General features: G+C 39.2%; 1 protein-coding gene across 1 annotated transcript in view; it reads right to left on the bottom strand.

The window, feature by feature from the left end:
* metap1 (methionyl aminopeptidase 1) overlaps window positions 1–26,519 on the bottom strand; it is a 48,841-nt gene that overhangs the window by 14,234 nt on the left and 8,088 nt on the right. The window contains exons 2-8 of the mRNA XM_073042422.1: window positions 19,061–19,112; window positions 16,636–16,745; window positions 12,751–12,811; window positions 10,067–10,158; window positions 8,896–8,979; window positions 5,644–5,782; window positions 4,631–4,762 (exon numbers count right to left, since the gene is read on the bottom strand). Coding sequence (XP_072898523.1) covers window positions 4,631–4,762; window positions 5,644–5,782; window positions 8,896–8,979; window positions 10,067–10,158; window positions 12,751–12,811; window positions 16,636–16,745; window positions 19,061–19,112 — 670 coding nt within the window. The remainder of the gene's footprint in view (window positions 1–4,630; window positions 4,763–5,643; window positions 5,783–8,895; window positions 8,980–10,066; window positions 10,159–12,750; window positions 12,812–16,635; window positions 16,746–19,060; window positions 19,113–26,519) is intronic.

A 26,519-nucleotide genomic window follows, 5' to 3' on the forward strand; every position in this document is an offset into this window, starting at 1 on the left:
AACCACAGCCGTCACTTACTCGTGTCCACACTGCAACAGAATATGTGGATCCCTGATAGGCCTTTACAGCCATTTGAAGACCCACCAAAAGACCACCCCTTAGGTGAACATGGTAACCTGCCTCAAAGACTATTGTCCAACATCACTTACATCCCATGATGAAGTGTTTTGAGAGGTTGGTGATGAAACACATCAACTCCTGCCTGAGAAGCACCTTGGATCCACTGCAATTTGTTTACCGTCACAACAGGTCCACATCAAATGTCATTTTCTTGGCTCATCACTCAACCCTGGATCGTCTCAACTGCAAAGAGGCATACACCAAACTGCTCTTTATCGACTACAGCTAGTCAAATCTATCATCCCCTCAAAACTAATTAACAGCTTCAAGACCTTGGCCTCAATACCTCCTTGTGCAATTCGATCCTCGATTTCCTCACTTGCAGACCCCAGTCTGTTCCGATTGGCAACAGCATCTCCTCCACAATTTCCATCAGCACAGTTGCACCATTAGTCTGTGTGCTTGTTCCCCTGATCTACTCTCTTTATACTTATAACTGTGAAGCTAAGCAAAGCTCCAATTGTTTGCTGATGACACCATTGTTGCTGGCAAAATCGAATGTAGTGTTGAATTGGCATATGGGAGGAAGACTGAAAATCTGGCTGAGACATACCACAACAACCACCTCTTACTCAATGTCAGCAAGACCAAGGAGCTGATTACTGATTTCTAGAGAAGGAAACTGAAGGTCCATGGGCCAGTCTTCATCAGAGGAATCAGAGTTGGAGAGAATCATTATCATTTCAGAGGACCTGTCCTGGGCCCAGCAATTAGTGCAATTACGAAGAAAGCACGGCAGCATCTCTACTTTCTTAGGAGTTTGCAAAGACTTGACATGACATCTAAAACTTTGACAAACTTCTATAGATGTATGGCGGAGATTATATTGACTGTTTGCATCGCAGCCTAGTATGGAAGCACCAATGCCCTTGAACAGAAAATCCTACAAAAAGTAGTGGATATGGCCCAGTCCATCACAGGTAAACCCTCCCCTCCACGCAGTAAAACGGTATGCATCCTCAGGGACCCCACCATCCAAGTCATGCTCTCTTTTCATTGCTGCTATCAAGAATGAGGCACACAAGCATCAGGACCCACACCACCAGGTTCAGGGACAGTTATTATCCCTCCACAATCAGTCTCTTGAACCAGAGGGAATATCTTCACTTGCCTCATCACCAAGCTGTTCCTACAATCTATGGACTCACTTTCAAGGCTTCATCTCGTTCTCAATATTTATTGCTTATTTATTTATTATTTGGTTTTTTTTTCCTCTTTTGTACTTGCCCAGTTTGTTTTTTGCATATTGGTTGTTTGTCCACTCTTTCGAGTGCAGTCTTTCATTGATTCTATTATGACTCTTGGATTTACTGAGTATGCATGCAAGAAATTGAATTTCAGGGTTGTATATGGTGACATAGATGTACATTGATAATAAATTTACTTTGACCTTTGAGAACATTTTACTCGATTTGAGTATTTGCACTACTGAAGAACACAGTGATAACTCTACTGAACCAATTAATGTAGAAGTATAGCTTTCAAGAAAAACACGAACAGTTACAGTTTCAAAGGAAAAAGCTGGTAAATTCTTCATCATTTCATAGGTTATAGAACAATAAATCAAATATCCATGCTCTGGTCAGACAAAAGGCCATATTATCTGTAATAGTACAGATAGCTTTTCTGTAAGCTTCCTCTGGTCTAGTGTCAATGGCTGTGCTACAACCTGCAGGGTTCCAATGCTTGGACGGATTATGGTATAGCAAGTGGATTTCTTATTGAGCTTCAGTTAACTCCATCTTGACATTGTACTTTGTGTCACAAAGTCACTTTGTGACTGTGCCCCTAGTTGCTTAACTGTGAATTTAATTGGATGTGATAATCCTACCAAGCATTACACCCTTGTGGGAAGAATTCATTGGGACTTTCTCAATTTGAGATTGGCTAGTTAATCAAGACAGCCTGTTTTAAATGATGTTATGTTCTTGTGAGATAGCATATCTACAGCGTGGCTGTGGTGAGCTAATGATTGCAGGCACCTGCTGATGCTGCTAAGTGTCTCAGTGACAATTCTCAAATGATAGCAAAATTGGATACTGTCAAATGTGCATTGATGCACATTTAGCAAGTTGTTGCTTGAAGGGGTTGATTGCCAGCTCCCCATGACTCAGCCATTTCCAGCTTTGACTGACTATTAATCTTCTGCTTTCTCATGAGATTCTGCAGACAGGGATAGATAAGTTAGAGGCAGGAAAGTTGTTTAAGTTGTTTCCACTGATAGATGAGATTAGAAACCAGGGGGATATAGCATCAAGATTCGGGGGATGGAGATGAGGAGGAACTGCTTTTCCGAGAGGGTGGTGAACCTGTGGAATTCTCTGCCCAATGAAACAGTGGAGGCTACCTCAGTAGATATATTTAAGACAAGGTTGGATAGATTTTTGCATAGTAGGGTAATTAAGGGTTATGGGGAAAAGGCAGGTAGGTGGAGTTGAGTCCATGGTCAGATCAGTCATGATATTATTGAATGGTGGAGCAGGCTTGACAGGCCAGATGGCCTACTCCTGCTCCTATTTCTTACGTTCTTATCTGTATGTCCTGGTCTGATTCAGCATAATTCCTTAAAGTTTTTGGCTTAGCTTAGAAGCTTTTGGAGGTCATTTGGAGTGCCAAAGTAGTGTAGCAGTTAGTGGAACACCAGTACAGCTCAGGACATTGGAATTTGGGATCAATTGCAGCATCCTCTGTAAGCAAGTTTATATGTTTCTTCGTGTGTGCACATGGGTTTCCTCTGGGTGCTCCAGTTTCCTCCCACAGTCCAAAGACGTACAGGTTAGTAGGTAAATCGGGGGCTGTAGATCGTCCCATGATTAGGCTAGGGTTAAATCGGCACAACTTAAAAGGCCAGAAGGGCTCATTCTGCGCTGTATCACTAAATAAATAATAATAAAAGTAAACTCTTTTGGATGAGTGATATGGTGAAGTGTTGAAGCAAAAGTCCTCTCTTGACTTGGCATATCCTAGCCTCTCAAACTCTCTCAGTAAGGTCATGTTTATTGTTTAGTGAGGTGCGGTACAATATAAAAACTTGCTTATAGCAGCACAACAGGCAACCCATAAAGTATAAATTATACATAAATTACACAAGGCAATAAAGAGAAAATAAAGACTATGCAAAAATAAGACACTTGTGCATCAGAAATAGGCATATACCTAGATTAATGATCTTGACCAGAAACACCAGTTGCCCATTTCCCTCCATAGATGCTGCCTGACCAACTGAGCTCCTCCAATGCTTTGAGTGTTGCTACTATCATAGACAAGTCCATGGTGGTGCAAGGGGTGCTCCATTGTGCCCCGTTGCTGATGTAGAATTAGAGTTTTGCAATGTCAATTCAAGAACAAGATGGGTTTGGGAAATAGCTACTTCTGATCCTGGTGAGATGGGGCTTTAGTCTCCTGTAACCCCTACCCAAGGGTATTAGTGAGAAGGTGGCATGATTGGATTGTGGGGATCCTTGATATTAGGTGCTGCTTTCTTGAGCAACTTCATACTCTATGGCTAAACCACTGTCATAAGTGGTCACAAACTTCAAGACACCATTTTAGACAGATCATGAGGTAAATAAAATAATTAAAGGACAAATATAGAACCTTGTTGGAGCCTATTGCTCAGAGTTCCTTATCTTCCAAATGAAAATTGGTTGTTGAGAAAAGTGGATTTTCCTCTGCAAGATATAACAGTGGGCAGTCACTTGAACAGTCCATGAGTATCAACCTGGAGCAGGATGCTTAGTACTAAGCACTGGGTATGACTGTTCCAGGTAGCCTCTTACTCCTGAAGGTTGGTTGGTTTAGTAATGGGTGCTGGTCAATGGAATAGCAGGCTCTGCAGGATTCGTCTGGAGAGAAAAGTAAGGACATAGGGCATTTGGCAACAGGTAAGCAACACATAGAAATTTCTACTGCTTTTTTTTGATGGGGTTGGAGGAAGGAGTCCTTCAAAAAAAAAAATGTAAAATTTACTAGAAGCTAACATATCAGAAAAGAAAGACTTCTAAGAATTCTGCATAAATGTTGTCCAGACCTACAACATAACTAGATTGCATAGTTAACAATGCAAGAGCAGTGGAGGAGTGGGGGAATCTGGTAGTTGTTTTTAAGATGGTGAAAGGTTGTAGTAAAAACAGAAGAAAGAAAATGGGTAAAGTATGTCAGTTGGGCAGAAAATTTACAGCCATTTTTAGCCAGCATCAATTCTCAAAAGGTATTCATGAGAAACCATTTTACCTAGGGAAATAAAGTAAGGTAGAGAGAATAAATGTGGAATATTCATAACAAATCACAGAGAATAATGCTCATAAATTGTGGATTAAGTGCAGCAAAACATCTGCATAGGCTGGGTAGGCCAGAAGACCCATTTTTAATTTATCACATTCAGATTCTGGGCTACTGAGTAAAGTTATTAAGGATACTATAATTAAGAAGCATGCCTTACATATATTCTACTTCCACACTGCACCCATTATTGGTTGATGACAGAACCATTCTGTGCCATTTCCTCACCTGCATCTATAGCTTGCATTAGGCATTCATACGTTGTCTGCACCAACTTCTTCGATCCTTCATCAACATCACCCACAAAAAATGTCTCATTTAAATCACCATGGAAACCATTGTAGTAGACTGTAATATCAACTGTAAAAAGGAAAAAAAATCAGCTACAGAATTAAATTTTGAAGAGCTATCATTTGGTACATTTATAGCAAATCATAATTTCATATAATGACTGCAAATCCAGCATTTGAATACGTAGCTCCTTTGGTAAATGGCCCATTTCAGGGCAAGGCTGAATCCTCCACTATCAATGCAGAGTTCTTGGGTAATGAGTCACAGTAAGTATACTGCGGGGTGGGTGACTAAATACTTTTAGGAGCATCTTTAATAAGGAAAAGCACAGAATTTGGGGATGGGCGTAAGTTAGGCAACCAGTGACATAGTCACTGATGGTGAAACAATGGCAAGATGTTGGAGTTCACACAATGCAAAGATCTCTTTAGTGAAGCAGATAGGTGACGCCAAGCTTCACTGTAGTAGCAAGGCTTTGAACATTGGAATGGTCAAGTCAGAAATTAAGCACAACACAGATAGGGATTTAGCAGTAGATGGAGTGAAGCAGTAGTGATATTGAAAAGATACAAGGAGTCATGTGAGGGTGAGGTTTTAGGTTTGGAGGTTTAAAGCATTTCAATAGGACATACTAGGGGGAGTTTCTTATCTTTACTATTTATGCTCCATTGGACTGTAGATACTCAGTCATCCAGTACATTCAAGATAGAGAATGATAGTTTTTGTGCAGACTAGTATTTGGAAATCAGATGAAAGAAGATGGCTAGGTTAGAGGATCTGCTAAGATCTTACCAAATGGAAGTCCTTGCTCTATCTGCCACTTGGCCAACACTGCTCCTATTCTGTCCTGACTTTAGAACTGAGGATTCACTTGAGAATATTACCAAGGGAAGCAATGAGGCACTATGCTTGCCTGTTATAATGCCACAATTTTCTGCATCAATACTTACTGTTAACAATATCACCATCCTGTAATGGTCGTGCATCTGGAATTCCATGGCAGATCACCTCATTAACTGAGGTACAGCATGACTTTGGAAAATTGTAATAATTGAGTGGTGATGGATAACAGTTTCTTGCCAAGCAGGCCTAAATAAATCAAAGTGCCCATGATTAGCTTTTTTGAATCAAAGTGTAATTCTGCTGCTGATATACAGTTTAAAATGCCAGACTTCACATAGCAATTAAGGATAGTTATCTCTTGCTTCAGACTGTTTTGATGATCAAAAATAAGACATTTTATGATAATCCAATGATGTGGATAAAATGAATGGTAAAGCCAAAAACTGCAGATGCTGGAAATCAGAAATAAAAGCAACAAGTACTATAAATATTCGTATACAAGAAACAGTGCTAATGTTTCAATTCTGACGAAAGAGCTGATGAAGTGCCTAAGATTTAACTCTGCCTTTCTCCCTCCAAAGATGCTGCTGGCCTGCCGAATATTTTCTACACATTGTTCTAGTGTCTTGGTTGACATGGACTGATGTTTCTCAACCTTTTTTATGATAAATATCAGCTGGCTAATTTTCTAAACTCCCCTAAGATCCTAACCATTTTTGTCAATTTTTTTTACTGCTAGATTTGTGCATGAAAGCCTAAAATTAAGTGAAAATTATACACCATGTGTGCACTGTTAAATTAACTGAAACTTCCCCCCCTCCCCACCCCCGTTGCATGGTAAAGCAACCATTGACAGGCAATTGAGCATGCATGATCATTTATTTTAAAATGTAGACTCTCTCTCTGGTAGAGCTGGGGAGTATTTAATACTTATCCACACTCCATGCCAAAGTAAACTTCAAATGCCAGGACAATTTTATTTTTTCAAAAACATAATGAAAGATATCCAATTAAGACCAAGCTCTCATCTCTTGGACACATATACACATGGATTGGTAACAGGAACTCTTGCCCACTGCCTCCCTCGCTGCATCTCTTTTCTTCCCACACAGGGGGTTACGCACTGATCTCCAGTTCCCAGTACTGACTTGCACACCAAACTCACTTTCCTGACCCTTAGATTTAGCCACACACCTACCCATGTTCCTGAGCCCTGAACCTACCATATCTCCTTTCAAATTGCACAATTAAACTTGACTCAAAATAATTCTTATAATTTATATTTAAAGACAAAATGACTGACTACTGATAGAATTTTGATTTATCAGAGTAAACCTGGGTATGTATCTAGATATAAGGATTTATTTATTTACTGATTGAGTGTTAAGTAGACCCATCCGGCCATTCGAGCCATGCTGCCCAGCAATACTCCGATTTAATCCCAAACCTAATCACGGGACAATTTATAATGACAAATTAACCTATTAACAACCGTTACGTCTTTGGATTTTGGGAGGAAACCCATGCGGTCACGAGAACATACAAACTCCTTACAGGCAGCAGCAGGAATTGAACCTGGGTCACCTGTACTGTAAAGCATTGTGCTAACCACTAAGCTACCGTGCTATATTCAGCCAACTCTTTTCCAAAGAAACAAACTCAACTAATCAATATTTTAATATTTATGTGAATGCTTAAAGTCAGTATTACAGGTCCAAGCGAAGGACCAAAATTTAAGTTCAATGATCTTAAAGCAACTTATTAGGCTGATTAGAATAGTTATGAAGAAGACAAGTTATGATTCATAATTAAATCATCCACTCACAAGAGAGAACTATTCACCCACATTTACCAGCAGAATAAAGATTAGTGGCACACAACATAGACTGCAGCAGAATATATTAAGAGGCACTTTGCTCAATGGTTAAATTTTAAAACATAAAGCAAATATTTTGTTAAAGAAGGGTATATAAAAAAGAGCCAAGGTAAAGGGAATAAGGTTTCAGATTAACCATAAAGTCATAGAAATGAAGACTCAATTGTCTGCTCCTCTCTCAATACTTCCAAAACTATTAGTGGCAGTCTAAAGGTTACAGTTCCCTTCAGAAGGGCCCTCTCACACACCATTCTATCAGATGTTTATCCACCAAATATATTGAACAATGTAAGTGTTGTATGGCTGCCTCACCAAATTATCAAAAAACAGAATCAGAATTTTTGAATTACTTGCAGCTTTACACAACCGTGTCAATGTGGGTGTTTAAGAATAATACTATTAAAGATTAACGCTGACATCGTATTTCAAGTGGGTGTTCACGTGAACGAAATCTGCCCACTAAGCATGATGATGTGGGTAACACTAGCGATCGATAAGAACGTTCCTTATGCATAGCTCTATTGTACTACAGCCTATTTACAAACTGTAGCTCCACACCCACCTAGATGGTTCAGAAGATTTTGTACACAAAAGATTAAAACATCAATACACTGTTACCTTATGCACCTTATCCAAGTACTAAACAGGAGATTAAATACAAGTATATCTTTCCAAAAGGAGTGGAACACTGAAGATGCCAATAGTGACATTAGAATCAGAGAAAAATACAGCACAAACAGGCCCTTTGGCCCATCTAGTTTGTGTCAAAACATTTAAAATGCTTACTCCCATTGACCTGCACTCAGACCATACCCCAACCATCCATGTAACTATACAAACCTCTTAAAACGTTGAAACTGAGCTTGCATGAATCACTTGCACTGGCAGCTCGTTCAATACCCACAACCCCAAGTGAAGTAGTTTGCCCTCATGCACCCTTTCAATTTTTCACTTTTCACCCTTAACCCACAATGACCTTTAGTTGTAGTCGTACTGGCCTCAGTGGAAAAACGCAAACATAAGGAAATCTGCAGATGCTGGAAATTCAAGCAACACACACAAGCTGCTGGTGGAGCGCAGCAGGCCAGGCAGCATCTATAGGAAGAAGGCCTGAAATGTCGACTGTACTGCTTCCTATAGATGCTGCCTGACCTGCTGCATTCCACCAACATTTTACGTGTGTTTTTCACTGGAAAAAGCCTGTTCGTATTTACCCTATCTATACCACTCAATTTTCTATATCTCTATCAAATCTCCCCTCATTTTTTTACGTTCCAAGGAATAAAGTCCTAACCTATTCAATCCTTCCTTATAACTCCTACTTCCTTTGTTTTTATCAGAACAAAGCTTGCTCTCAAGTATTGACTGAAATGCAAGGCCTATGGGGGAAAAAACTCAAGATATTAACAGACAAGAGTTAGGGCAAAAGTTGGTGCAATTTTGGCCACTTTCTATATTTTTACCAAACATAAAAACTCTATACCATATGAACAGCACGATCAATTTCTTCAGTTGTTACTCCTGATCGAACCATCATCGAAGCAACATCTAGAACCTCTCGGGCAAGCTGCAACAAAAGGAAAATAAGTGAATTCCAACAGCACAAAAGCCCCATTAAGCCTCTTTGATGCTTTACTGCTTTAAGGCTCTAGTATATATGAAGTAGTGTGTAGAACCAGCTCACCTGATTCTTGCTTAGTATCACATATTAACTAACATTCATTTTTATGGAAAAAAATTATTTACTGATTAACCAGGAGTTTATGATATGCCAACATATATGCCATTTTATCTGATTTAGCTTTGGTAATGTAGAAACATGAACTGCCGAAAGGTCTCAGCCTGAAACGTCGACTGTACTCTTTTCCATAGATGCCGCCTGGCCTGCTGAGTTCCTCCAGCATTTTGTGTGTGTTAATTGGATTTCCAGCATCTGCAGATTTCTCATTTGTGAAACAAGAACTGAAATAACTTTTACACAACAACTTCGAAAAAATTCACATAACTCTAAAAACAATTTATCTGGGAGTTTCCATCTGCAGCAGCTTTCAAATAGGTGGACAGATGTAACAGGAGTAAAATTTGAAAATAACATGCATTGGCACAAAGACCACCAGGACAAAGTCAAAGACACTAATGCCTCTTGGAAGGGATGCCCTGCACATTGAGTGTCTGCATCTGGCTGCCATAATCAAAGTGAGGTTTCCAACGCTGGCTCAACCCTCTGAAGCTTTCAAAATCCTTCCTAAAACACTGACTCTCTGATCTTCTCTTCTCCTTTATCGTTACTACTTTGATCTAGCTTTTCACCACCCAATGGCTTCTTATGTAATTTAGTATCAAGTATTTTTAATAACATTTCCATTAATAGCCTTGGGCCCAATACAAAGTTAAAACTGCAAAAAAAAAAATGCTAGTGTAGATATAATTCATCATTGTCCAAGTCCCTCAAACTCTAGTTGAAGCACTTTACAACCCCTTCATGGTGTAATGTGAAGAATGCCAGCAGAGCATTAGACAATTAACTCAAATAGAGGATTCCACAAAACAGTGACCATACATGAATATATATTCTGAGTTAGAATTGAAGGACTGAACGGGACAGTGTAGTAATTATTCTGGAACACAAAAAAACATGAAACTTCACAACTTACTCGACATACTTCCCGCATTGCTTCTATGTCTTCTGGAGGTAAAATTTTGATTTGAGATGTTCCCTTTAAGGACTGCTCAGATTCAGAAACACCTTGAAAGATAGAGGGAACACAAATTAATATACATTCCAATAGACCCACTTTCATACCGCACACTAGCTTAAATAGTGTTCAAGGTTAGGCTGAGTGGAAAGCTGTAATGAAGATAAGAGAAACTGTTTTCAAACCCACTGCCAAGGCCACTTAAAAATGTAAACAAGCCACTGTTTTAACTGCTAGAGCATTAATGGAAATAGAATCTTTGTATGACCATGATTGGTGAATTGTGCATACTGCTGGTTGTCACATTATAGAAAGGATAGAGAGAGGTATTGGGGAAGATTTACAGAGGTATAACTGTTAATAAAACACAGCATATTCTCAAAGTTTAAAATACATTTATTTTCAGAGTATGTATACATTATACAACCTTGAGATTCGTCTCAACAGACAGCCACAAAACTAAGAAACCCAAAAGAAAAAAAGATGATCAAACACCCAAAGTGCAGGAAAAAAACATAGTGTAAACAATAAACACAAGCAAACAGCATTCTAAACTGAAGTCCACAAAGAGAGTCCACCCACAGATCCTTAGCTCAGCGTAAAGTGGAGTAGCAAGCCCCAACACCCTGACCTTTTCAATTGGACTGGTGCCTAAATCGACATCCAAACACTAGGTTCACTCACTTCGATACTTTCTGGGGACAGACCCAACCATCTCAATTTGGCCTGTACTCAACCTTTCCAATTCAGTCCGGTGCATAAATCGTTGTCCAAACATTAGGTTCAGTCACTTTGGTACATTCTGGGGCCTGGACTCTGTCACCTCCATTTGGCCTGGCACTTAAATCAATCGAACCTTGGGATTTCTTCGCTCTAGATGACAGGTCCACTGCCTTCCTTGGTTCTGCCACACTGCATTGCGTCAAAGTTCAAAGGGAAGTTACTGGCTATTGTTTGCAATTAATGTTTACCAGAAAAAGAGTGATCAACAAAGAGTTTTGTTGCTTTCCTTGTTTCATTGACTACCAGCCAAAAATTGCTGAGATTCACCAGCGATATCTTAAACAGGAAGGTTTTAAGTTTTCCTCTAACCTGACAAGAGACAGAGAGCTCTGGGATGCAGATTTGGTTGGGTGTCCTTTGAATAACTTGCAAAGGGCTGGCAAACAAGTACAGAAGAAATGATGAAAGTTAACATAATTCTATTATTTATCCCTGGTGGATCTGGACACTTAAAATAGAAAATTCTAGAAATACTCAGCAGAGCAGGCAATTCCTGTGGAAAGAGAAACAGGGTTAAAACTTCAGGTCAAAGATCATTTTTCAGAACTCTGAAATAACTGGATTAGAAAGTTCTTTGATAAGGAAGGGGTTAGGTTTGCATCTATTGTAATTTGAAAGAGAATGGTTCTTGAATTGAAACAAAGCCCATAGAGATCTCAGTAGGTTGGATGTGGAGAAATGTTTCCTCTCATAGGAAAAACTACATATTGGGGTCACTACTTAAAAATAAGGGATCACTCATTTCAGACAGAAATTAGCAATTCCTTCTCTCTCGGAAGTTAAAGACAGAGCACAGAAATAAGTACTTGAACTCATTACATCTATGTTGCGCGCACACACACACACACGCGCGCGCGAACAGAAGTCAGTTCGCTGGAACTGAGGCAGCAGTTCTACCAGATGCTCCACTCTAACACTCTATTATAAGAAGGGTCCAGAGCAGAATCTTTGGAATTTTTTTTCTTCAAAGGTCAGTGCTGGCCAAATCTTTGCAATAGTTATTAAACACAAGGGGAAGAAAGTTTATCCGAGGTTGAAAGGGTCGTGGAGTTGAGGTTACAATCAGAAGGGGTAAGGAAGAGCAGGCTTGAAAGGGGAGCACCCTGCTTCTACTTACAGCCAAGGACAGTTTACTGTTGGAAAATGCAGAAGGACGATTTAAGGAAAGTTAAAATTTCTGGAATTGGACATTAAAATATTTCAACAGCTGAGGAAGACCAAAATTAAGGATCACATGTATTATAACGACAATACCTCACTTTACATGGAATTTAGAACACTTTTACCAACAGAGCATGAAGGATGCACTGAGGCAAAAAGCAAAGATTCATTTAAGGCTTGATAAGGCTGACAAGGGAAAAGAAATTTTAAAATTACGCTTCTCCAGTGAGGTGATATCGTGTGGAAGAATCTCAAGTTTAAAGCTGAGCATAGATCAAAAGGGTTCTCACCCAACACAAATTGCTTCACTACAATATTTGGCAAAAAACAACTTCTGGAAGAACTCACAGGGTCACACAGCAACTCTGAAGGTAAAGGGGCAATTGACATTTTGGGTCCAGACACTTCATCAGAAACATCAACCTCCACAGATGTTGCTTGACCCACTGAGCTCTTCCAACAGTTTGTCTTTAACTCCAGATTCCAGTACCTGCACTACAATTTTCACCCTAACCTGTTCACCTGAACAATTGTTGTTACTGAGCCGTGATACACAAAATCTTCGGCTCAAGATAAAATCCGTAACCTTAATTAGAAGCAAAGCACACCAAAAAACTCTGAACAACTGTAGGATTCAGTCAAAGCAAGGTCTCATACAAATATTCACATATGATAGTGGCAAATGAATATCAGAATACCTAATGGATGATCAGCATAATCAGGTCCCTGGATATAACTGGGAACAGATCTCATGGGAGTCTATGAAGAACAAAATGCAAAACATTAGAGGTTCTTATAATTTTGAAAATGCTTACAAAAATTTTCTTTAACCAAAATGCTTCCAATGCTATCAAGAATAAAATGGAGTCCAGAACAACTGAATATTACCTGGAAAATTATATGAGACTGGCTGGATTGATGTGGAAAAGCATATCAAAGCATAGATATATACTATATTATATCATACTCTCTCTCTCTCTTTACGAGGAGGAAACTGGAAGTCCATGAGCCAGTCCTCATCAGGGGATCAGAGGTGTAGAGGGCCAACAACTTCAAATTCCTCGATGTTATCATTTCCTGGGTCCAGCACGTGTGCCATTACAGAGAAAGCAGAGCAGCACCTCCACTTTCTTAGAAGTTTGTGAAGATTCAGCATGTCATCTCTATGGATGTATGAGAGGTTGCATCTGGGAAACACGAATGCCTTCTTACAGAAATGCCCACAAAAAGTAGTGGATATTGCCCAGTCCATCATAGATAAAGCCCTCCCCACCAGTGAACATATCTACATGGAGCATTGTCACAGGACACCTAACACCTAGGCCATGCTCTCTTCTCACTGCTGCCATTAGGAAGGTGGTACAGGAGTCTCAGGACCCACACCAACAGGTTCAGGAACAGTTATTACCCCTCAATCAACAGGCTCTTAAACCAGAGGGGCTTAATTTTACTCAACTTCACTTACCCCATCATTGAACTGTTCCCACAACCTATGGACTCACTTTCAAGAACTCTTCATCTCATGTTCTCGATATTTATTGCTTATTTATTATTTTTTCTCTTTTTTTTATATTAGCAGAGTTGTCTTTTTTCACATTGGTTGTTGTCTGTCCTGTTGGGTGTGGCCTTTCATTGATTCTATTGTGTTTCTTGTATTTATTGACATTGCCAGCAAGAAAATGAATCTCAGGGTTGAATATGGTGACATATATGTACAGGTACTTTGATAACAAACTGACTTTGAACTTTTGAGAAAACAAGGAACTTTCTCTCCCAACAAGCTGAATGCATGCATATTGAGAGCAAGAGTGTGATATCCATGATCTAACAAGAAGGGGAATAAACTGAAGTGCTAAATGACATGAACTTGTTCATCACATCCTGACGGAGTTTACTGTGTGCTGTTCCAGTGTTTTACACAAAAAAAATGAGGGATATAAACCTATCAGGAGCCCATACAGCAGTTAGCAAGGCCTATTTTTCTGGCAGAGGGATTAAAATCCAGGGAAATAGATTTAACATAATTGACAGGAAGACTAGAAGAGGCAACCAGCAATTTTCCCATCAGCAGAGGTAGTGAGTGGCCTGGACATTGGTATTTCAAAATATGACAGGTATGAAAATATTTCAGAAATACTTGACTGCGTATGTAGGCTGTGAACTACAAGACCACAGACCAATCTTGGTAAGTGATATCAAGCTATGTTCTTTTTCAATTGAGAATAACACAATGGGCTAATTACTTATTTCAGTTGTAAACTTGCAATTTTATTGGTAAAGTTTTTTTTTGTCACATGTACCAAGCAACAATGAAAAGCTGTGTTTTGCATGCCTTCTGTATGGATCATTTCAATACATCAGTACATTGAAGTAGTACAGGGGAAGCTAACAGAATGCACAATTATTAAGTGTTACAATTATAGAGAAAGTGCAGTGCAAGCAGACAATAGTAATTATAATTCTGGGTGGGGAAACCATTCTAAAAAGAATTACTTAACCATGTGAAATGTGCTTGATCCAAACAGAATGCATAACTGTAGAAAGAGGCAACTGTACAGACAATGCTTGTAATCATTCAAACTCTTACTAACTAACACCATCTTCAAGTTTGCAGATGATATCACTGTAGCGGGCCAAATCTCAATAAAGATGAGTCAGAGTACAGGAAGGAAAGAGAGAGTCAAATGACATGATGTCGTGACAACAAAAGAGCTAGTCATTGACTTCAGAAGGGGGGCAGTGCACCTGCCCCTGTTTGCATCAGTGGTGCTGAGGTCAAGAGGGCTGAAAGTTTCATGTTTTCACCATCACCAACCACTGATGCCAAGGCCATGAAAGCTCACTAGCATCTCTACTTCCTTGGGAAGTTAAAGAAATTGCATGTGCCCTTTTTGGCTTCCACCAATTTTAAATGATGTATCACAGAAAACATCCTATGGCAAATACTCTGCCTGTGACCACAAGAAACTGCAGGGTTGTAGACAGAGCTCAGTACATCATGGGAAATGACCTCCCCTCTATGGACTCTGTCTATACTTCTCTTACTGTTGTAATGAGTTGATCTGTATGAACGGTGGCAAGTTTCTACTGTACCTTGGTACCTGTGACAATAATAAACCAACTTAGTAATTTATTAATTTCACTGTTCAGGAAAGGGTGCAGGGATTCATCTAAGTCAGGCAAATACTAGGGTAAAGAAGCTGTTGAGATACTTGCATGAGAGAAACAAACACATACTTTAAATTAAAGGATTTAAGGATAGCCTGGTTGGGTTTTTAAAAAAACATGCAAAATAACAGGATCACTTGATTAATTGTTCGTCAACAGGAAGTGTAATGGTTAAGCAATAGATATTAATTAAATGGACTTTTAGAAACTACATCAGAAAAGACAGGAAGATTCTTAAGAAAATAAAAGTCAATGGAAATAAAAATGATGATATGGAATTGAAATAGATTCAGCTGAAGAAGGTTCCAGGGGATATCTAGCATGCAATGGTGTTCCAAGAATCAGATTTAGGTTCTTTCCCCTTTGCAATCTGTAGCAAGGGAAACAGACAATGGAGTTGGTAAATGAGGTCAGAAGTCAATACCTAGGAGGGGGTACAGCAAGGTACATACTGACATTAATAATCTTGGCAAATGGCCTTACAAGTAACAAATTTCCTTGCATGGAAAGTAAGATTTGAAAAGTGAAATCTTAAAAGGCTTGAGAATAAAGGGGCAGAGTACAAATATATAAGTCATTAAACAACACACACAAAATACTGGAAAAACTCAGAAGGCCAGGCAGCATCTATGGTAAAAAGTAAACAGTCGACATTTTGGCTTAAGACCCTTCTTCAGTGGTAGTAAGGATAGTGCAATAAAGATTCACAAGCGTATTAGCAGAAAAGCATTAGAAATAGGCCCACCCTAATAATAAACCAATTCCAAAGTGTGGTTGTCAGTAAGGAACAAGCTAACATTTTTTGCATGATAGCAAATACTGAGAAATGACTGACTAGGTCTAAGGCTGGGCATGGCTTTGACAAGGGAACAGACAAGTAACTCCTATTGTGAGAGATTAGCAAAACCACAAGGTATTTTATAACATAGCCAAACAGGATATTTAGAAGTAGCCTCCTTACCTGAAGAGCGGCAAGAATTTGGAAGATGTTACAACAATAAAGCTTAGATATGTATTTGAAGGAGAGGGGAACTGAGAGTAGATGAAGCAAAGAGAGGAAGAATGAGTGAGGCATTAATGCCAGAATAAATCAATGTGGCCTTTTGCAGACGGAGGGTTATGGAATTTTCAATGGAATGGCACACTTGGAAAGATTTTAAAATCAATTGTAGAAGGGAATTAGACAGATACCCGAGTACAAGAGAATGGAAAATTAACCATAGCTGTACTTTCTTGGAGCCAACAAAATTAGCAATGCACCATATGCTCTCTCTTTATGTTCCAATGATGATCAAGTCCCAGAAGTCCTAAAGAGTACATCTTCCACTTTGAAGAGCCTTAATTTGTTAGATTAATTATACAATAAATGCCCCTTTCACTTCATTTTCTAATGATAAAGCCAGTAAAAGACATACCAAAGGGTAGTGCGGCCTCAATTTCCCCGTATATCGATATCCAGGCCAGGGATCTGTATTAATTTCACCTTTCTCAGATTTAGAAGATTCTTCTTTAGACTTTTCATTTTCTGAAGTGGAAACAAGTTACAATTTAGTGACTGGCTAGCTGCAATTCCCGACAGCCTATGAGAGACATTTTCTACGTCAATGCTTTTCACTGGTTAATTAAAGTAGTAATTTCAACTCCAAGGTTACCTTTTTTTTTTAAAAGAAACAAATATCAGCTATTACACTCTGCCCATAACTTCTAAAGGCACTGATGCTTGGTCTGACACTGCTAATGCAAGGAACAGAAGGCTTGCTTTTATTGCTCATTAAATATCTGCATCAGAAATTAGAGCAGCAAACTTAGCTAAGTTTGGTTATCTGACAAAAGGGACAACTGATTAGAATAGAAGTAGGCATTCTTGCTGACAAGATCACAAATTTTGAGAAATTGGTATACAGTTGAGAAAAATAAAATTCAATCTGTTGGGGTAAAGAAACACTTTCCATTTCAGGAATAGCTGGAAACACACAAAATAAAGATAGAACAAATGTGTTTCCTAAAAAAGTACCTCAAAACCAACCATTTGACTTGGAAACAAGCAGCATCTGTGGATGCTTCACTTTTCAGGTCAAGATCTTACATTACATTTAGTCCTTGTTATCTAACAATATGCTGTGTTCTTATAATTTCTGTCCCATGTCCCAGCTCAATTTTTTAATGAATAAATGCAACTACATGCATACACAGGTCGAAGAAACAAATTAGTCTGTACAAATACTAATAATCACTTTCCAGACTCTCTGCTGTGTGTTCTTCTAATACACAGTTGCATCTAGAATTTTTAAAACCTAGTATCACTTGTAGGTATCAGTACATTAAAAGGTACCAGCTTATTATTTAATAACATTTGTTGCTTCATATTTCAATATTTTAATATATTTATTAATTCACATTAATAGCTTTACAACATTATAAAGATATAAATGGGCTTGTTTTGTTGTATTCTTTGTTCTTTGTACAATTTATTATTTATTATTGTCACAGGTACCAAGGTACAGTGGAAACTTCCTGTGGGCATGGTATGTTGGTGCTGGAATGTGTGACGATACTTGTGGTCAGTCCCCAGCACACCTTAGGTGCATTGATTATTAATGCAATTGTCTCATGTCACTGTATGCTTCAAGTACATGTTATAACTAAATCTGAAACAGAATCTATATTAAAAAAAATGAGGGGAAGTGTACTGGGAACAAATGAGAATGTTTAGTGGCATACATGTCTTCTGTTTGCTGTGGGAAGACATAGCATGTTGTATTTTCAGCTGCATCTCCCTGACAATTTTTCCATTTGCCACAATTACCCATAGACCCTTAACAATGAATTAGAAGCAGCTGTATTTTAGGAATATATATCTATTATGAAGTAGACTGACACTACCTGGACAGGTTTCAAGAAAGAGCAGCCAAAAAGCAGCAGGACAACTAAGCTTCTAAAGTGTCCAATCAATGCAAATAATGCATTTCGCTGCAGGTACATGTGATAAATAAATGAATCCAAATCGGAATTGGATTGATTTCAACTTTCCGGCTACATGCCAAACATTAACCTGAATGGTAGATAAAGAGGAATTTTCACTGTAGCTTTTGGGTCAGCTCTAGAGTCAGCGTGATGCACTTTCACTTCAAAGGCAAAAATGTTGTAAAAAAGCGAAAATTTACAGATATAGGGAATCTGAAGTAAAAACAGAAAATGCTAAGAAAGCATGTCAACCCAGTGTTGATGAAGAGAGGGAGAGACAGCTAGACTTAGTCATTGATCTAGAAAATTTACTCTCTCTTCACATATGCTGTCATAAAGTCTTGGGTTCACCTGAGCCTTAAAAATAAAAACTACTCTGCAGTAACAGAGAGCCACAGTTAGGTGCAGGACTTCAGATGGGATGTTAAATAGAATCTCTGCCCACTGAATCAACATCTTTATCTTGTGGAATCTGCCTGGGATCAATATTTATTTTGCAACCAACACAAGTTAAAATTGCTATACACTTCATTTTTACTTTATCATAACCAGTAATTAAACTTGAAGAAATGTTTGACCACCTATCTTGACATATCCACAAATCATTTGCTTTGCTTTTCTTTCCCCTACCATGTTTTCAGTATTTTTCAATTAGGGCTTATCTATCTTTGCAATTGTTTCATTTCTGTTCCAGTTATGCAGTTGCAGCTTGAGACAAATGGAACCAAGCCGATGAAAACATGATTAAAAAAAGCTAACAAAGTACAAAGTTCAAAGCTTATGTGATGTTACAAATATGCCTCCAATTTAACAGAATTGTGCAGCATTATTATCGTCCCATGGGTTAGTCCCAGACAGTCCCTACAAAGTACTTACTGGCTTTCTTATGTAGCAGCTTATGAGTTGACCAACTTCCTTTGAAGCACTCCTGAAAAATTTGACAAATAAAGTCTAATTTCACATAAAAGCAAAATATACAGTCAGTTTGACATACAATGTAAACATGGTGTTATCTAGACCAGTAGCTACCGAGCTTATTGCTCACTCTTGGCTGTTCAGGCAATTAAATTCACAAACCAAACCTCTATGCATCTAAGTTGACTTTAAGCTAATTCCAAAAATTCCAGAAGGAGAAATCACTTTATTGAGAGCATTCTGCAGGTCTCACCAATATCAACAGGGACACTGAAAAGATAATTAGGCAGATTTTGTAGAGGTGCAAAAATAACAGGGCTATCATTATGGGCAACTTCAAATTCGCTAATATTGATTAGTACCTCCTTAGTGCAAATGATTTAGATGGGGCAGAGTTTGTTAGGTGTGTTCAGGAAGGATTACTGACAAAGTATGTGGACTGGCCAACTAGAGAAGAGGCCATACAGGATCTTATACTGGGCAATGAACCTTGTCAGGTGACAGATTTCTTGAGGCACAAGAATTTCAGAGATAGTCATAACTCTCTGAACTTTAGCATAAGTCGCAGATGATGAGGGAGCAGACAGTATGGGAAAGTATTTAATTGGGGAAAGGTAACTACGATGGGAAAATGAACTGGGAACAGATGTTCTCAGGAAAAGGCACAGCAGAAATGTAGAGGCTGCTTAGGGAGCACTTGCAATGGGGTTTCGTCCCATGGAGACAAAATGGTAGGGTGAATGAACCGTGGTTGACGAGAGGAAGAAGAAAGCATACTTAAGGCTTAGAAAACAAAATCAGACAGGACTCTTGACTTACCAGGAAGGGACTTAAGAGAGCTGGGACATGAGAAGGCCTTAGCAAGAGGATTACAGGACAGACATGGAGGCTCTGGAGAGGGTAAAGAGGTTCATCAGGATTCTGTCCAACTAATACTCTCCAATCCAGGCAGAGTCCTGGTGAACCTCTTTACCCTCTCCAAAGCCTCCACATCTCCTAAGTTTGTCCAACTAACACTCTCTAACCTAGGCATACTCGGGTTGTTTCCTCTACAGTGTTGGAGAACAAGGGGAGATCTGAAAGAAATTTATTAAATGATGAGAGCCACAGATACGGTAAATAGCCAGAGTCCTTTTCCAAGGGTAGAAAAGTCAAATACTGTAACTAGAGGATAGCTTTAAAGTGAGAGGAAGAAAGTTTAACAGATATGCTAATTTTTGTTACATGGAGAGTGTTAAGTGCCTGGAATGAACTGCTAGAAAGGGGTAGAAACAGACACACAATAACGTCACTGTGCAGTTGTGCACTATCCGCACAAGCTGATAGGGTGGAAGATTGTGTTCAAGAGCCGTGAGGTAGTGTTGCAGCTCCATAAAGCTCCAGTTATAACACACTTGGTGTTGTGTTCTCTTCTGGTTGCCTCATTATAGGAAGATTGTTGAAGCTTGAGAGAGGGTGCAGACAAGATTTACTAGGATGCTGTCTGGATTAGAGAACATGACTTATGAGAAAAGCTAGAGTGAGCTAAGGCTTTTCTCTTTGGAGTGAAGGAGCATAAGAAGTGTACAAGATTATGAGAAGCATAGATAGAGTGGGCAGCTGGCACCTTTTCCAAGGGTGGCAGTGGCCAGTACCAGAGGACAATCTTTTAATGCAAGTGGAAGTTTAAGGAAGACGTTAAGGTAGCTGTATATTACACGGAGAGGTATGTGCCTGGAACACATTGATGGAGTGGTGGTAGAGGCTGATACAATGGGGACATTTAAGAGACTTTTATATAAAAATACATGGATTTTTAAAAAAATGTTGGGTTATGGGCTATGTAGCAAAAAAGTCAACAACACAAAATGCTGAAGGAGCTCAGCAAATCAGGCAGCATCGATGGAGAGGAATAAGGAGTCAGCACTTGAGGCCAAGATCCTTCATCAGCACTGGAAAGGAAGGGGAAAAAATCCAGAATAAGGTGGTGGGGGAAGGGAAGGAGTACCAGCCAGCAGGTGATAGTGAAATCAGATGAGGGGGAAGGTGGAGGTGGATGAAGTGAAAAGCTGGGAGGTTATTGATATAAAATGTACAGGACTGAAGAAGGATTCTGATAGGACAGGACAGTGGACCATGGGAGAAAGGAAAGGAGGATCAGAGGGAGGTGATGGGCAGGTGAGTAGAGGAGAAGGGGCAAGAAGGGAGCCAGAATAGGAAATGGAAAAGGGGGGTGGGGAGAAATAACTGGAAGTTAGAGAAATTGATGTTTATCCAACCAGGTTGGAGGGTACCCAGACAGAATATGAGGCATTGATCCTCCAACCTGAGGAGGATATAGTGAACAGGTGCCTTCTATTAAGTGACCACAGAGGAGGCCATGGACCGAAATGTCAGAATGGGAATGGGAAGTAGAATTAAAATGGGTGGCAACTGGGAATCCTGTCCTTTGTGGCGGACTGGGTGCTCAACGAAGTGGTCCTCCCAATCTACATCAGGTATCGCCAATGCAGAGGAGGCTGCTCATGCAGCACTGGATACAGTAGATGACCACCAAAGGCTCCCAGGTGATGTGTTGCCTCACCTGAAAAAAACTGTTCAGACTCCTGAATGGTGGTGACTGAGGAGAGGTAGGGGCAGGTGTAGCACTTGGCCAGCTCACAGGGATAAGTGCCAAGGAGGAGGGACAAATGGACAAGGAAGTCATGCAGAGAGAAGTAGGGGGGTGTTGGGATGCAGGGGGCTGGAGGAGGGAAAGATGTGTTTAGTGGTAGGATGTCATTGAAGAAGCTCAAAGGGTGGGAGGTAAGAACACGGGGATCTCTATTCCTGTTATGCTAACAGGATGATGGGATGAGGGTGTAACTCCAGTAAATGGAGGAGATGCAGATGAAGGAAGGGTTAGATTGATTGTGGATTACATTTTTATCAGTTGGCACAACATTGTGGACTGAAGGGCAAATAATGCACTGTAATGTTCTCTGTTCTATTACACTTTTTAGAATTGATGTGCAAATTTCCATGTAGTCACTTAGAGTTCAAACTATAGCCAGGTTTTGAAACTATCAACATTTAATATATACTGGCTGATTTAATCTGATAACACCTGTTTGGGTTTATAATTAGCATTCATCAGATATGAAGGCAGCTTTGCACAAAATTATGGATAAAACATTGATAACTTTGAGCAAGGGAACTGCTCATTTTAGCATCAACTACTCTTAATAGCTGATTACCAAAAAGATCATATAAAGAGAACGATTCATGTATACAAAAATATTCTGTGAAAACTGAGCTGTATAAAGCTCTCAAAACAGTAACAATTTTAATTGAAATGCTGCTTTAATAAAGGTTAACTTAATCTGAAAGCTCTACCACACCAACAGTAAAGGCTTTAACAGCATTGTTAGTTTTGCAAATTAAGCACCTTTTCCTTCCCTGCATGGGGGCACTTAGTTCAAATGTCATCACTGCTATTTCCATGATGTAGTGAACAGGTGCCTTCTATTAATCACTGGGACAGCACTGCTGAAATCATATCATGCTGTAAGGTTTTTCAGCAGAGTACACATTATTCACTGATCTCTTGATGTACTAATTACCCAACGAGCACTACTGCAATTTACTTGACCCTTGTTTATACAAGGATTGTGAAGTCATTAATATTCAGATTAATTAGTATGGGACGAGGAATTCTGGAAATGAATTTCATTTATGAAGCAGTGTGGATTGATGTCAACAAATGCTTTAATAAACTGCACAAGAGCTGATCACATTTCCTACAATATTAGCACTGGCAATTGCTCATCAGGTTTATGGGTAGCACTGCTAAGTGCTAAATTGCATTATGCAATACTAAAATGGATTCTCAACCTTTGCAAAGGGCAAAAGAGTGCTTATTTCAGGAGAAAAAATGCTAGGTACAAAATTCAAAATAGGATGGCATGATGTTTGTACACAAATCCATCAAAATATTAATTTACAATCATGCATTTATAATTGTTTAGTTGTATTTTGTTAAAATGGACTATGTTACATTGATCAACCAAACATTTTGAAAAACAATTTAGTTCTTAACAGAATAAGTTGGATCAGAGTACCAATTAACTTTAGCAAACACCAGCTCCAAGAGAGTGTAAATTCTACTCGCAGTGTCAGCTGTGGCTCAGTGGGTAGCATTCTTGACAGTAAGCCAGGATACAGATTCAAGTCTCACTCCTAAAACCAAAGCTAACACTCCAAAAGCTAAGGGCATGCCGCAGCTGTATTGATATAAAACATTTAAACTGTGGCCACATCTGTTCTCTTAAGTAGATTCCAAAGATCCTATACTAATATTTTAAAGAGCAGAGAAGTTATTGCCCATCTTGGCCAATATTTATCAGAGTCATACAGCACAGAAACAGACCCTTCAGCAAAATTTGTCCATACTAAGATACCCATCTGATTTGATCCCACGTGCCTGTGTTAGGCCTACTCTAAACCAAGCGTTCCCAACCTGGGGTCCCTCAGTTAATGATAAGGGTCCATTGAATAAATAAGGTTGGGAACCCCTGCTCTCAACTGTTTTTATCCATGTACACGTCCAAATGCCTTTTAAATGCTGTTATCATACCAGTCGCAGACACTTCCTCTGGCAGATCATTCCATATACTGACCACTTTCTACATGAAGTTGCCCACTCAGGTTCCTTTTAAATCTTTCCCTTTCACCTTAAACCTATGTCTTTTTGATTCACTCTCCTTGGAGAAAAAGACTAGCGTATTAATTTTACCTATGAGCTTTATGATTTTATAAACCTGTATCACCCCTCAGTCTCCCAGCTCCAAGGAATGAAATCCTAACTCAACCAACCTTTCCCTCTAACTTGAGTCCAAGTCCTAGCAACATCATCTTAAATCTTTGCAGTCTTTCCAGCTTAATGATGTCTTCCCTATAACAGGGCAACCAAACCTGTACACGATACTCTAAGTGTGACTTCACCAATGTATTGTACAACTACGACATGTTGGAAGGGCCATATGGCCTGGTTCTGCTCCTATGTTTTATGGACATAGCACCACAATTCCTATACTTGTTGCCTTGCCTAAAGGGTTGCATACCAATGCCTGCTTCACCATCCTACCTGTGACATCACTTATACACTCCTTGGTCCCTCTATTCTGCAATACTCCCCCATTTAAAAAGATTATCTGGTCAATATGCAGAAAATTTTGAGACACCTTGCTGTGGACAAACATGATGCCACCTCCTCTAAGCTGTAACAGCGACCAAACTTCAGAGCACTGTGCTGGCTGCAAAGTAGCTTTGGACAGCTTAAGATGATGCATAGATAAGAGTTCTCTCAAGTTTTCGAGGTTATAAGAAATTTGAAATGGAAGAAATGTTATCTTCTCCAATGTGGTCAATGACTATAGATTCACAATCTCAGACCAGAGATCTAGAAGGGAAATGCAGAAATGTATTTAATTATGAAAGCTGTCAGGATTCAACTTCCAGAAACTTGTCACTTTGGTTGTGGCCATCAGTCCACAACTTTGTGCTCAGATTTACTGAGGGAATCTAACACAAACTCAGTTGTGTTATAACAGTATCATTCAATAAGCTGGCATTAATTATGATTAGTCGATCTATTTCAGATCAGAAACAATTCCTCGCCTGCATAACTAGTCTCTCTGTAAATCATACAGATACCCACAGTTTGCCTCACAAAGATCAATTAAATAGTACATGCTAATAATATGCAGTGATCCACTCCTCGTCCTTTTCCAGTTTTTACTGCACAAGTTGGTTTCTCGGATTTACATCTAATATTAGTGTAAAGTCTGCAATTATCTGAAATTCCTTATTTCTGTCTTTACAGCTGGTATCTCTGTATTCAATGCTGCATTAACCTACAACTGCAAAATTCACTTCCGCATCGCCAAAACACAAAAGGTGTTCTGGCAAAACTCCAAGCAGTTCAATTTCACAGATCTAGTCCAAGCTATACATTCCTATCTTTTCTCCCATCCCAAAAATGTTCCTAATCAAGTAAATTTAATAAATATATTATTGGTAACCAATAGATCAATGTATGAAAATGCTATTGCTCATCTAAGTACTAATGAAGGTACTACCTCAGTTTAGTTAATACTACATCTGTTGTCTACTTATTTTCTGATTCATTTATTTATTCTTCCAATGATGGACTTCAAGTCCATTACTGCTAGGCAATGATCAACTCCAATGAGAGAACTTAACCATCTTCCCTTGAAAATCAAAGGCATTAGCAAAATTGAATCTGACAAGTTAATATCCAGGGAGAGGAGAGCAGTCTTGGTTCCCCAAAGCTCTCCAGTATCTACAGGACAAGCAAAGAGGTAATAAAATGCTTCCCATTTGCTTTACAAGTGCTTCTCCACCAAACCTCAACAACTTCTTGGATAAAATAACCCACTGGAAAGTCATGCCTTGGCCACAAGCACATTGTGGTTGCAGTGTGTGTCATCAACAAAATGCACTGAAACAACATAGTAAGGCTTTTTCATCAATATCTTCCTACCCATTCTCTACCACCTAGATGCACAAGGTAACAACACAACTTGCAAGCTTCCCCACCTAAATAAAACATCATTCTGACTTGACAATTTGTCATTGCACAGAAAATGGGAGATAAAAGTTGACTTTAAATATACCCATGGACTTGGCCTCCACTGCAGTCTGTGGCAGAACATTCCACAGATTCACCACTCTTTGGCAAAAAGAATTCCTCCTTACTTCTGTTCTAAAAGGTCATCCCGCAATTTTGAGGCTGTCCTCTAGTTCTGGATACCCCCACCACAGGAAACATCCTCTCCACACCCACCCTATATAGTCCTTTCAACATTCAGTAGGTTTCAATGAGATCCCACCCACATTCTTCTAAATTCATTGAGTACAGGCCCAAAGCCGCCAAATGCTCCTCATATGTTAACCCTTCATTCCTGAAATCATCCTTGTGAACTTCTCTGGACTCTCTCCAATGACAATACATCCTGAGATAAGGGACCCAAAACTGTTGACAATACGCTGTGCGGCCTGACTAGTGTCTTATAAAGCTTCAGCATTATCTCCTTGTTTTTATATTCTATTCCCCTTGAAATAAATGCCAACATTGCATTTGCCTTCTTTACCACAGACCCAACCCGTGAATTAACCTTCTGGGAGCCTCTGCACCTCTGATGTTTGAATTTTCTCCCCATTTAGATAATAATCTTTTACGAAAATCCAATATAATACATTTCCCAACACTGTATTCCACCTGCCACTTTTTTGCCCATTCTTCCAATTTGTCTAAATCCTGCTGCAATCACACTGCTTCCTCAACACTACCTACCTCTCCATTTTTCTTCGTATCATTGGCAAACTTTGTTACAAAGCCATCAATTCCACTATCTAAATCATTGACAAACGACGTGAA

The sequence above is a fragment of the Hemitrygon akajei genome, chromosome 4, assembly GCF_048418815.1.
Source record: "Hemitrygon akajei chromosome 4, sHemAka1.3, whole genome shotgun sequence".
In the NCBI taxonomy this organism is placed as follows: Eukaryota; Metazoa; Chordata; class Chondrichthyes; order Myliobatiformes; family Dasyatidae; genus Hemitrygon; species Hemitrygon akajei.